This window comes from Osmerus mordax, chromosome 5 (genome assembly GCF_038355195.1).
Source record: "Osmerus mordax isolate fOsmMor3 chromosome 5, fOsmMor3.pri, whole genome shotgun sequence".
Lineage (NCBI taxonomy): Eukaryota > Metazoa > Chordata > Actinopteri > Osmeriformes > Osmeridae > Osmerus > Osmerus mordax.
This window is the reverse complement of record NC_090054.1, coordinates 12,074,378-12,088,385: the sequence shown is the minus strand read 5'-3', so window position 1 is coordinate 12,088,385 and position 14,008 is coordinate 12,074,378. Positions and strand designations below refer to the sequence as shown.

At 45.8% G+C, this 14,008-nt stretch overlaps 1 protein-coding gene across 1 annotated transcript; it reads left to right on the top strand.

Moving 5' to 3' along the window:
- The first annotated feature begins 202 nt into the window (after window positions 1-202).
- slc2a15a (solute carrier family 2 member 15a) lies at window positions 203-12,150 on the top strand. Its single transcript, XM_067235890.1, has 12 exons — window positions 203-247; window positions 1,894-1,992; window positions 4,320-4,480; window positions 5,850-5,974; window positions 6,187-6,332; window positions 7,079-7,211; window positions 7,508-7,695; window positions 9,255-9,365; window positions 9,582-9,683; window positions 9,795-9,870; window positions 10,648-10,775; window positions 11,896-12,150. Exons 1-12 carry the CDS (start codon window positions 203-205, stop codon window positions 12,148-12,150), a joined length of 1,569 nt encoding a protein of 522 aa, XP_067091991.1.
- The last annotated feature ends 1,858 nt before the right edge of the window (window positions 12,151-14,008 follow it).

Here is a 14,008-nt window from a genome sequence, read left to right as displayed (position 1 = left end):
AGACGCCCGACACGCCGTAGATTATCACACTCCAAACTTCAGTAGCCTGTGACGGGGTTGTCCTCTTGGACTTGAAACTATAACCACGCCTGTCTCAAAATGGGCTTCACTGTGATGCCGGTGGCTTCAAGAAAAGAGTAGCGGGAATTATCTTTCTTTTTATCGTCGGGGAGAGAGAAGCTACTCAATGACAGATTCATAAATGGCTGAGGAAGTTTTGTTAACGTCGTCGGGGAAAATTACATCAGTAAGTTTGTCCATTTGACTTATGTTATAATATATTAAGCGTAAAGTGATTGAATGAATTGTGTCGAATTAACTTTAACATTTTGCCAATATTTGATCAGAAAATATTGTTACAAACAATTTGGCAATGTCTATAGACACACATTTCAAAGGACAAGTTGGTCTTTAATATTTCCTCGACTAGATATCCCAGCTATTAGTCTAACTGTAGGTTTGCTCACTGAAATTACCTATATTGAGAGATGTTAACTCATTAGAGAAGAGAAGAATATAAATCCTCCACAAGTTGGTGTCATGAAGCTGGTCATATATTTGCTTCCTAGTTTTATCATACTTTTTCATTTGTCTCATTCACAACCATTATAGTTTCCTGTTTTGTGTATTTATCTGTATTGGACTTGAAATGTAATTTTAGGACATTTTCAAACATGGCTCATTGAATCCCTGCTTTCCTCTCAATAAGGGGATAGGTTCTCAACTGATTGATAATTATATGTCACAAGACAATGTCTGAAGAACCTTTCTCACGTGTGTGTGTAAGTGACTGCATCTGACCACTTAACGCCCAAATTAAGTTTGAGTGAGGTTTCCTGGCCTGACCTCAACTCTGGTTCTGGTTAAGAGCGCGCTCACCTTCTCTCTGACCGTAGATCTCAACCACAGATTGAGGACAACCATGGGTTCCTTTCAGATTGTACTTGAAATACCTGCCAAATTATTATGGCCTGTACTGTCTGATTGAATTCAGATTGTCAGATCGAATTTCTCAACTCACCATTACTGTAATTGAATATCTATGTCATTGATCAGTTTAGGAAGCTCAACTTGAATGACAAATTAGCCAGAAAACTTCCGGATACATTTCCAGTGAGCCCCAAGTTCAAACTCAGACTCTTCCCTTCTTTGACCCCCATTAACTGAACATCAACTTGCAGTAAACAGCAGCAAGTAACATCATATTATGTTGCTGTTCATATATATAGTCAAGTTGTTTTTTGTTTCTGGTTGTCATAGTAATTTATGGATGATAGAAGTCAATGTTGTGTGCTTAACAGTTATTCAAAAGGTGAAAGTTTTTTCTTTTCTTCTATTGTCTCCTTTCTTCTAGGAAAAAGCAAATCAGGTAAAAGCCAGAAGAAACCGATTCTAAAGTCGTTAGGCTCTCGTGATCTTTTAGTTCAGAGTGATGGCTTTCAGTCCAGTTTTAGTAGTGGAATCATGTGCCTTGAAGAGTGGTTACATTCTACATCTATGCGTGTCAGTGAAATGTACAGTATGAGTTATTATACAGCATGTGTGTGTGTACTGTGTGTAATACACAAACGTGAATACACCGCTTTATAAAAGGTAACTCACAGATTGTGTCAAAGGATAGAAGCTGGGCTAAGGTTCTTGATAATATCAGCTGTTCCCCTTTATCAGCCTTCATTCACTGATTTTCTTGTCCTCAGATATTATGATATTCTTTTCCTCAGAGATGTAAATCTGTCTTTCCCTCTCACTTCTGTCACCCCCCCCCCCCCCATGTGTCCACTGTTCCTCCTACGCCCCCCCCCCCCCCCCATGTGTCCACTGTTCCCCCTACGCCCCCCCCCCCCCTTCCCCATGTGTCCACTGTTCCCCCTACCCCCTTTGTTCCCCCACCAGCACCTGACTTCCTCTCTGTTGGCGGTAGCGTTCCTCACCTCCTTTGGGAGCTCCATGCTCTATGGCTACAACCTGGCAGTGGTCAACTCTCCAGCTGTGGTAAGGCCAACACACTGTGTACACGACGACCTAAATCCAAAGCATCTTAGAGACACGTCCTTAGATATATAAAAATACCCTTCCCTTTAGAGAACTGTTTTGCCAGTATCCATTCTGGCTTTTTATCCCTGACTAACTACATTTTGGCTTTGTATGAAAATGCTGTGAAACCAAGATAACCAATCTGAACACTGCATTATGGACCAATGTCTGACTTGAGGCGTGTGTATAACTCATACTTTCAACCAAATGCTTCATGGATGTCAGCGGGTGATTTAGGATGATCAACCCTTGAGCTGAGATTCAGCACTTACATCTTTCATCCTTTTAAGCCTTTATCATTACTTGAATGACAAAATACTATGATTTAAAAAAAGAATGTAGTGAACTTTAACTTGCTGTGAGACAGACAAAAGAGAGAGAGAGAGAGAGAGAGAGAGAGAGAGAGAGAGAGAGAGAGAGAGAGAGAGAGAGAGAGAGAGAGAGAGAGAGAGAGAGAGAGAATGTGTCAGTGGGTTGGTTGTGGTCAGGAATGTGGACTGAATGACAAACTGGGCTGCTCTTTATCAGAAGGAATGCAAGTCGGCCTAAGGATGACTGTACAGTGGAGATGCTGGCTGCTGGATGCTGGATGCTAACTGTACAGGATGTCTCAGTCAAGAGGTCACTGTCAGCCATGTAGAGACAGTGTTGTATGTAGGTAGTAATACTGGGGTGTTGTAAGATTATTATATTATGTTTGTGTAAGTAAATTAGTTCCTGGATTTAATATATTGAGGTTGTCTCTTCTCGTGGTGAACCTAGGAGGGTTAGAGCCCTCCTAGGTTCTTTATAGGATAACATTTGTGTAGTACAATAGTAAAATACTAGTCCTAATCATAGCTATCTAAGCTATGATTTTATACTATCTATTGTGGTATCATGAGAGGTTTTACCAGTAAGCAGAGTACAGACAGAGTAGGCAAAGTGTGTTCAAACAAAGAAACCGGTTTATTCACTAACTGAAAAAAAGTTATTTCAGGAAGTAAACATAAGAGTTATTATAATATATATTATATAAACATAGGCTTCATACAGTTGCTCCTCATTTGGATCCTACAAACGGTATACGCAAGATCAAAGCTCCTCTGGCGTCAAACTCAGTTTGTGCCAGGTACGCTCCCTCCTGCTTAGTGTCTGGGTCCACTCTTTTGTACTCTCTCCCACACCTGAGCTCCCGCTTCAATCAGTGGGCTGAGGCATTTGCACCTGTCTGCGTGGTGCATTCTGGGAGATGTAGTTCTCCTGTCGGCCTTCTTGTGGCGTGGTAGCCACTCCCGGAGAGAAACATAACGCCCCTCTACAACACGCCCTCTCGCGATGCCACACTATCTATAGAATTGCGAAAGGAGGCTCTATACTGTATATATCAGGGTTATTCAAACATAATCATACATTTAAATACCAGATAAGTAGCCAAAGGAAGAGATAATAATAATACTTATTTATTAATAAATTAATAATAAACAATAAATGTAACAATAAAATTAATTTATTGCTTTGTTTGGAGCATCCTCTCTTACATAGCTACAGGAAGTGACGGGCCTGCTACTTGCATGAACATGTCAGAGCGCCTGCCAGACTTCCTGTCTCTCGCCTCTGTACTGGGCCTCTGAGTGGTTGAATGTATCCTGAATGGCCCACACTGTGCAGGCCTTTGGTAAATTGATTTGGAGGTTAAGGTTTAAAGAGGAGAGACTAGAGGAATTGGATTAGTCCACTACCTGTAACTGCCAGAGAGAGAAAGAGAGAAGTAGAGAGAGAGAGATAGCGAGGCCTCATGACAAGGACACACACAGTTGTAGGCTTAGACTCATTTTGAGAGACATACGCGGATTGGTCAAATGCAATTGGTACATCTTGGACTGGGCACTGACAGAGTGGTATTTGTCTGTGTGAATGTCAGCTTCATGTCTTCTGTGATGAAGCACTGTGTTGAACGCCACATGTTGTACATTGATCAGTATCACATGCTAGTTTGAAAACCGTATCTTCGATAACTGTCTCTCTCCATTCAGTTCTAATGCATTTGAGTTCATTCTCATGAAAAGAATGTTAAATCACCGAGCACGGGAACAAATTCAGCAAACCACAGGCATGACATAGTATTCCTGTTCCTTCAAATAGCAGTCATGCTAAAACTCCATCTAAAATGTATCCCCCCCCCCCCCACACACACACACACACTCTAACTCCCACTTGTATCTCCCTCCTCCTCTGTCCCCCTCTCCTTACCCTCTCTCCTACTTATCTCGCTCCTTCTTTCCCCCTCCCCCCCCCCCTACCAGTACATCAAGGACTTCTACAACAGGACATCGGTGAGCCGTAATGGGACGGGTCTGGACAGCGAGGCCCTCACCCTCATGTACTCGCTCACCGTGTCCGTGTTCGCCGTTGGCGGCCTGGTGGGCTCCCTCATGGTGGGCATGCTGGTCACACGCTTCGGCAGGTGAGGCCCTCAACGCACATGCTGCGGGCACCCGCACTCACACGGACCGCCTCAGCTGCCTCAACCCACCGTACGCACACTGAGAGAGGACACATGATCGGAGATGCTGGAGGTTTTTTGGGCAGCGAGCGAGGGCACGTGCTTGCCAAGTGACGTTCGGAGAGGCGCAGCTTGTTTAACTGTCGTGTTTCCGGAAAACCCCAACTTAGAACTTGTTCACGGATGTCATCCATTGCCTCTTTATCAGAGAAGTTCTGCCCGTCAGCTCTAACTGAACTCACCCCTGTAATTACAGGCCTGCATTTGAACTTCTGCAACTGTTATGTAGCTTGACTGAAAGGGTGACTGAAGTTTGACCACAGTTTGGAAAGTGCTGTCCTTTGTAGACCTCTGAGTTGGTTCTGGCCAGTTCCGACGCTTTGGTCCCTCACCCCACTGCAAGCCCCGGAGACAGGCCATCTTTAGGGTGGATGTCAGCCAGTTGGCATGACCAGCCTCAGAGACACGGAAGCATCTGGAGCTGTGGGCACGGCCACCTAGGCCTGGAACATGGAGCTCTACGAACACACTCAATCACTCACACACACACACACACACTTATACATGCTCACACTCTCCAAACAGAAACCCCAAACAAACTCGCATTCATGCGTTCACAAATAAAAACACTGCTTCTCTTTTTTACGAACACACACACACACCCATCACCTCCTCATCCAGCGCTGAGGTCGTTAGATAACCTGCACCATCTATCAGGCTTCTACCCTCCTAAACTCAGTGATGACCCTGCTCACATTTCTCTCCCCTGGCCCCATATGTGTACCAAAACAGTCCCCTTCCCCCCTTTAAAGTGCACTAGCACTGTCCCCTTTACCCTTCAAAGTGAACCAACCCTGTCCCCTGTACCTTTCCCAATGAAAACTCTCAACCGGTTTCACTGAAGGTTTTTCTGCACCTCCAGCAGTTAAAATCTCTGACATTGTGAGCTTGTTTACAGAAGAGCTCTAACGCCTCCATGGCTGTGCATTTACATACAGATGAAAGAGAATGATTTACAATGCTGTTTATAGTCTGATCAATTTCACCACCCGGTAGTGTTTTATGACTAATCACAACTCTTAACACCAGACATGGCCATCCCTGGCTGTTTCTCAGTGGGAGAGTTTACTACTGATAAAGGCTGAGGAACTCCTGCTTGCATAAACCTGGCCCACATGCTTTTATGCACATTTCCAATGCCATAATCTAAGGTCTTGGTACATTAGTTTGTCTGTTCTGATAATCAAAGTCTTTTATGAGAGATGGACCCCATAACACCAGTATGTGTGTGTGTGGGCGTGTGCATGTGTGTGTGTGCGTGTGTGATCAGGAAGGGCACGGTGGTGAACTCAACGGTGCTGGTGGTCATCGCCGGGTCACTCATGGGCTTCAGCAGAATATGTGGTTCTCCTGAGATGGTCATCATTGGCCGCTTCATCACTGGGATACACTCAGGTAATACACATATCCCCCCCCCCCCCCCCCCCCCCCCCCCCCACACACACACACACACACACACAGACACACGCACATACAGTACACACAAAGACACACAGCAAGATGTTCCCGTTCACGAACACAAATCCAACTGCAACCCCATACGCACGCTCACGAGGCACGTCTGCTGTGTTGAGCTAACCGTGCCCTCTCACCATGTTGTTGCCCAGGCATATCCCTCAGTGTGGTTCCTATGTACCTGGGGGAGATCGCTCCCAAGAACCTCCGGGGCTTCCTCGGCCTCGTGCCCAGCATCTTCATCTGTGCCGGGGTCTTCTCCGCTCAGATCCTGGGCCTCCACGAGCTCCTGGGGAAGGTAGCACTTCCTGGAATGTTTTTCGAAACATGAACTTCGTATGTGTCGAGATCTTTGTGAATGCATCCTGTGTACACTTGGACATCACATGCTGACAAACTTTGATAATGCATTTTTTATAGATAATGTGAAAGTCCGTTGAGGTCACGGGGAAGTGTGAAGATTATCTTAATGCCATTGTATAATGTCTTTGGGAAATTCTGTTAAACTCTTTAAAGACATTTTTTCCATGTGCCCAGTTACCCAGTAGTTGCCCGAAAGAGCAGAGGGAGTTACTCAGCAGCATGACTGCAAACATGACTGTGGTGTGGTTGTAGTTGTAATCAGCCCAAAAAAACATGGGTAAACAGGGAGTCAGGTGGCTGAGCGGTGAGGGAATCGGGCTAGTAATCCGAAGGTTGCCAGTTCGATTCCCGGTCATGCAAACTGACGTTGTGTCCTTGGGCAAGGCACTTCACCCTACTTGCCTCGGGGGAATGTCCCTGTACTTACTGTAAGTCGCTCTGGATAAGAGCGTCTGCTAAATGACTAAATGTAAACAGATAAACACATCTACATTCAAAGACTCCTTAGTTCTGTAGATTTTAATAAAAGAGCTTTCTATGGATTTCCTGGTTTATGCATGCTTTTCATGGACCACAATACTAGATCCAGTATGGATTTAAACATTGCGGACACCTGGTTTTTCTTAATCCTCAGTCCGTCCGCCATCCCATAATTATAAACCAACATTGCCACGGTTACAGGAGGAGCACTGGCCCCTGTTCCTGTCACTGGTGGTGGTGCCCACCTTCATTCAGCTGATGATGTTGCCATGGTTTCCTGAAAGCCCCCGCTACCTGCTGATAGAGAAACACAACGTCCACGCCACGATCACTGGTCAGTGTGCACGCCACTCACTTCTAGTCACACCGAATCCACAGAGGTGTCGGAAAACAGTCTGATCACGGTGCTGATCTGGTTTAAGATCTGTAATCATGACCATATCTACTGTATGTGAATGGAGTCAGATGGCTCAGTGAGTGTGTGGAACAAACATAGCATGTCTACTTTCTGAGGTTGAATGTTGACACCTCTGGTAGGTGAACCATTGGGATAGATGACACAGATTCCACCTATCCCATTTATTTTGTATGTCTGTGATGTGATTTCCTGACATGAACTTCCTGTACCAGCTCTAAAGTGGTACCGGGCCAAGTGCAACATCCAAGCGGAGATCGAGGAGATGCAGGAGGAGCAGCGCTCCCTGTCGTCCGTGGATACAGTGTCGGTATGGCAACTGCTGCTTGACCCATCGGTGCGCTGGCAGCTTCTCAGCGTGGTGGTCATCAACATCGGCATGCAGCTGTCTGGCATCGACGCTGTGAGTCCGGCTAGCGTGTGTCTGTTTCCCACGATCGCTCTGCTCTGCCTGGCTCCTCAGCCCTCCTTGGCGCCCTCTCTCCCTCTCATACTTCCATCCCTGTCTCTTTCTCTGCCTCTCTCCTTCTCGCCTTCTCCCCCTGTCTCCTCTCCCTCGGTCTCTTTTTCTCTCTCTCCCTCACTTCCTCTGTCTTTCTCTCCCTCTCTCCATCTGTCTTTCTCTCTCGTTCTCTCCTGTGTGCTCCATGCCTGTTTCCTTGTCTCCTCTCCCTCTCTCCCTCAGTCTCTTTGTCTCTCTCCCTCGCTTCCTCTGTCTTTCTCTCTCTCCCCTGTGTGCTCCATGCCTGTCTCCCTCTCACCTCCATGCACCAGTCTTGCCCTCATCCATCCCTTTATGCCCTTCCTTTCTTTTCTCACAGCTTTTTTGTTTCAGCCTCCATTCCCCGTCATCAACACTCTCCCTTACCTTTTTCAAGTGCTAGTTCAAAGTTTGTTGGCCGACAGTCAATTATTATTCGAAATTCTTGTCCACACAGACCAGCAGTTCACCCGCCCCTCCTCCTATACCCCAGATGTAATGTACAGTACTCTGTAAGAAAAAGATGACTAAATAGAAAGCTCGATTTTCTGCTTCCCCATGCGGACCCCGAGAGCAGACCCAAAGCCGCGAGTCATCACTTTGCAAAGATTGGATTCGCACAAATCCCTTCTTGAATTATGCCACTGAGAAACATTAATTATTCAAATGATTACAGGGACTCCTGGGCCAAGATGTGCCCGCTCTAGTAGCCAGAGCACAAACTCATTAGCAAATTCATCTCCTGACTGTATTTTTAGCTGCTAATTAGCGGTTGTAAACCAATGTGAGCCAGTGCTCAACGCGGTAATAACGGCAGTAAGGATGAAGAAGAAGAGGTTAGTGGAGGTGATGATGGCAGTGATGATGACGATGATATCAGGCAGCTGTCTCCTGTGATCTGTAGGCTTAAGGAGATGTGACGGTTAGCAAACCTTGGCAGTCCTCCGTAAGCACAGCTGTGTGATCGTGTGTCATTGTGGTGTCTGTCTGTGCATACAGTATCCATTTGTGTGCGTGAGCGTGTGTGTGTGTGTGCGTCGCCACCCGAACAAGACGCGCTCTCACTCCCGCCGTCTGCTGTTCCTGTTGATGGTCCCCTTGTCTGGAGTTAGCCTCCCTGCACAGTCCCCAAATTGAATGCAATTGAATCTGAGGGGTTGTCCACTGTTACCGAGTGGCCATGTTGCTTCCACCTGCGCCATGCTCTGCCACCTGCGCCGATGCCCCTCAGGCTCACAGTTGCCGCGCTCGATCTCCTCTCCTCTGCAATGGCCTTCTTCTCCCGTACGACTCAATGTGTTTGTACGAAATCGAAGGAGAAACATCTTGTTCTGTATCTGATAAAGGGCTGAATGAGGGCTTGAGATGAAATTCATCTAGGCATGACAAATGTATATCTTGGACAGTCCCTCTCTCTCTTCTCTGTCTCTCTCTCTCTCTTTCACTCTCTCACTTGCTCTCTCTCTCTCTCTTCCCCCTAGATTTGGTTCTACACCAACGACATATTTGAGAATGCAGGTATCCCTGCCCCAGAGATCCAGTACACCACAGTGGGTACGGGGGCCATTGAGATCATTGCTGGCCTCGTCGGGGTGAGTCTGGGGCCTGGTCAGAGGCTGCTGTTCAGCTGTTAGAAGTTTCTCATCTTACTCAATACAATTTTGATCAATGTTTTAGGTGAATCTACTGTAGTTTGAATGGTCTCTCCTTCCCTCCCTCCCTCTCTCTCTCTCTCTCTCTCTCTCTCTCTCTCTCTCTCTCTCTCTCTCTCTCTCTCTCTCTCTCTCTCTCTCTCTTCCTCCCTTCAGTGTTTCACCATAGAGAAGCTGGGAAGAAGGCCTCTCATTATCGGGGGGTTTGCAGTCATGGGAATCTGCTGTGCTGGGATCACCTTCTCCCTCATTCTACAGGTAGGTGCGTGTTTGTGGTGTACGCATGTGCGCGCGCGTTTTTCAATAGCGTTCACGTTGCGTGTTCAACTCTGTAATTGTCCCTGTTTCTTCTCTATGTCTTTCCTGCAGGTTCACGTATCGTTCATGCGGTACGTCAGTGTGGGGTGTGTGGTCGGGATCATCGCTGGGTTCTGTATCGGCCCTGGTAGGTCATTATAAAAGTCTATTCGTGAATTACAGTTGGTGTCATCTCTCCTCTGAGGGAAACACTAGAGAAGTGTGATGAACTGGGTTGCCTTCTGATCTTACATGAGCAAATGGCGCCCTCTGGAGTCGAAAGAAAATCCAGTCCCTGTTTTAACCTCCCAGTCGTGTAGGTTACAGTTTGCATGTGAGGGGGGTTGTTCCTAAGAGGGAGTAATGAGAAGAGTCATTGCTCAGACGATTGCAGCATGCAGGATGATGTATGACGTCCCGCCCACACATACCTCAGGTCTACAATGGATGCTCGTAATTAGGCGTATTCATACCTTATTGGTCAGATGCAGTATTTATGCAAGGCCATATTAAAATGAATCACAGATTAATTATAAATGATGTATAGTATACACAAACTACTCCTTGGTTGAACAGTTTGCTTTTACACTCACTCACTATAGTCATTATGCACATTTTGACATTGATTAAAAAAAACACTTCATCACACAGACCAGAGAGAATACGAGTCTTTGGATTCACAACATCAAGCATTACCAAACTCCAAAATGTGTTTATTTACACGTGTTGGTAGGATTTTAAGTAGATCAAAATGTAAAATTAAATATGAATGAAGGACATTTTGATTTGTCAAAACTGTCTATTGTGTGTGTGTATTGTGTGTTTGTATTTTATATAGTGTGCAAGTGTGTAGTGTTTAGGTGTGGTTGTGTGTGTAGTGTGTGTATGTGCGTGCATAGTTTGTAATACTGGTGGTTTGTTGCAGCGGGAGTACCATTCCTGATCACTGCTGAGCTGTTTAAGCAGTCCCACCGGCCAGCAGCCTACACTGTGGGAGGCTCCCTCAACTGGATGTCCAACTTCACCGTGGGCTTCGTCTTCCCCTTTCTACAGGTAACTTCCCTTACTACACATGGCCTCGCTGCCCTCACTACACATGGCCTCTCTGCCCTCACTACACATGGCCTCTCTGCCCTCACTACACATGGCCTTACTGCTCTCACTGCACATGGCCTCTCTGCCCTCACTACACATGGCCTTACTGCTCTCACTGCACATGGCCTCTCTGCCCTCACTACACATGGCCTTACTGCTCTCACTGCACATGGCCTCTCTACCCTCACTACACATGGCCTTACTGCTCTCACTGCACATGGCCTCTCTGCCCTCACTACACATGGCCTTACTGCTCTCACTGCACATGGCCTCTCTGCCCTCACTACACATGGCCTTACTGCTCTCACTGCACATGGCCTCTCTGCCCTCACTACACATGGCCTCTCTGCCCTCACTACACATGGCCTCTCTGCCCTCACTGCACATGGCCTCTCTGCCCTCACTGCACATGGCCTCTCTGCCCTCACTGCACATGGCCTCTCTGCCCTCACTGCACATGGCCTCTCTGCCCTCACTGCACATGGCCTCTCTGGCCTCACTGCACATGGCCTCTCTGCCCTCACTGCACATGGCCTCTCTGGCCATGGCCCACTCAACCAATAGTCTCTGCCCTCTATACCCACGAGAAAAAGCTTTCACCAAATACTACCCCATTTAATTCACCCTTCACCCTCTGAGAATGGTGACATTTTGAATCCACTGTGGGAGTTTCCGTTTAACCATTTAGGTCAAGTATTCCCTTTTTCAAACCGGCTTCGCATTAGCATGCTTTGTTTCCTCTCTTTTCTCTGCTTGACTGCTGCCTGAACTAATGTCCTCGATTCTTCTTTAGCTTTATGGCCAAACTTGCCAGGTTTTGCCCTTTCCCTAATGGGCCTAGCTATTGGCCCAGCACGGCTCCACACAAATCTCACTCAATGTCGTCAACACAGAGCTGAACGTCTCCAACCCTCAATCAGCATGACTGCAGCCCTGATTCTGCATATTGACCCTATCCCGCTTCCTCACTTATCATAATAGTATGATTCAGTCAGCTCCATGTCTCACTAATCTAGTCCCATCCCCAACCCATCCACACACCCTCTCTCTCTCCCCCTGCCCTCCTCCTTGGTGGCAGATGTCCGCTGGGTCCTACTGCTACCTGGTGTTTGCCTGTGTGTGCCTGGCGGTGGCCATCTTCGTGTTCTTCGTCATCCCGGAGACCAAGAACAAGACGTTCGTGGAGATCAGCCAGATGTTTGCCTCCAAAGAAGCGGTCCCTGAGACCCAGGCGCTCAGCCATCCCGACCAGCTCAAACTGAGGAAGATGAACGGATACGGAACCCTGGAGCACGGCTCATTGGAGTTTGACAGCTCCTCCTCCGTCCCATGAGCCAATGAGAGTGCAAATAAAGAGAGAGAGAGAGAGACAGAGAGAGACAGAGAGAGTAAAGATCAATGTATCTATAGTTTCCTTCTTAAATGATCCCAGAGATTGTGAAACTATGTGTTGAACATCTTGAAAAGTAAAACTTACCCAACCGATTGTTTAGTTCTTTGTTGATAATCTACTGTATAATGAAGTCTGTGGTGTATCAGGTTAGGATAATTTAGGGTTGACTAATTGTAGATCAAGAGCAGCATTGAGTGATAACTCCTCCACACATGCACATGTACACACACACACTCACACATACACACACACACACACACGTACACACACTCGCCCACTCACACAATCACAACAATGTACACAGAAGTCAGTGACTTGGCACCATACATTACCTTTTATTAAGTCTGCTGTTGTATTATTTCCCCTTACCCACTCCCCTGTTTTTGCAGTCACTATGCAGACTGCATCAGTATTCTTGACTGTCAGAGCTGTACATTTTTACACAGGATGTATCTAAATGTTTTTTATACATACTGTATGGTTTTAGCAAAAGCCAGAGTTTATTTTCTAATATATAACTGTCTGAATTGTGTATGTTCATATATTTTATGAGAGCAATGGTAAATACAAAGCTTTATGACCTAAATGATTGATTAAAGTAGTTGACACTTGTGTGAGCTTCAGATACTTGTATGGATTACAAAATGATCATTGGTTTGTGACTGTGTTTAGATCGCTGGTAACATTTACTGTGTTTATACAATACATTAATAGATGATGCTCTTTTGAGAAAATCATTAAAAAAATATGTATAGAATCTACTCTGACATCTGGTGGTCAAATTATGAATAACTTTGAAGAGCTGCTGTTGCAAAGGTTTGGGGAGACGGGGGAGAGAGAGATGGAGGGAATGAGAGAGGGAAGGAAAGACCCGTTGAGCTGGGTCAACAAGGAGTGTTTATACATTTAAAAAATATTCTTTAATATAAAAAAAATCCTTGGTTTGATTGCAGGTTCTATAAAACTGAATGACATAAACATATAATACAGTATGTTAACATATAACATACAAACATAAACACACTCAATCACACACTCACACACACACACACTAGGGAGGGTGTCAGAAATGAGTCTGAGAGAGGTGTATTGTCAGGGTGAAAGTTGTTTAAGATGCTAATCATCTAGCCTAGCCCAGAGGCCACAGACAGCACCACTGATGCTATTATGCTAACGCCATTCCCAATAAGCATCCCACACTATTTAAAAAAGACCAGAGCTGGTTTCTCCTGAGTTACGTCATGTGTATGTGTTTATTCTCCTGCATCATTAAAGCCATAAGATGTTGATTGGTCCCTTTGTATGTTCCGATGCGTATTTGTGAAGGCGTTTTTGCCAGCGGTCTTTGATGTGGAGAACTTGTATTGTTAGGTTCCTGTTGCGTCTGTGACTCCAGGCTACTTTGAAGTGAGCCTTGAGAAGGTTAGAGGTCATTGAGTGTGGGGTGAAGCAGCACAGAGAATACAGGGAGGCCTTGATCAAGGGTCAGTGAAATGTTGAATGATATAGCTGTTGCATAAGTACAAGATACACTGATTCAAAACCTACCTTTTCATGCCTAAATATACATGCTGAATGACCGCAGGCTGATATTGATACGTACATGTCGTGAGCAACTACAGCTTGTTTCTCACTTATTGCTATCACTCAGTCCAATACTGTCACACGCACTTGCAATCCCTGTCCACACTCATTTGAAAACAAAGTCCTACACACTAACCCACATACGGCTCTTATTTTATTTTATGGTCATTTGACCCTCACATAAACAGTACTTCCCTCTGCACATGCAGGACAT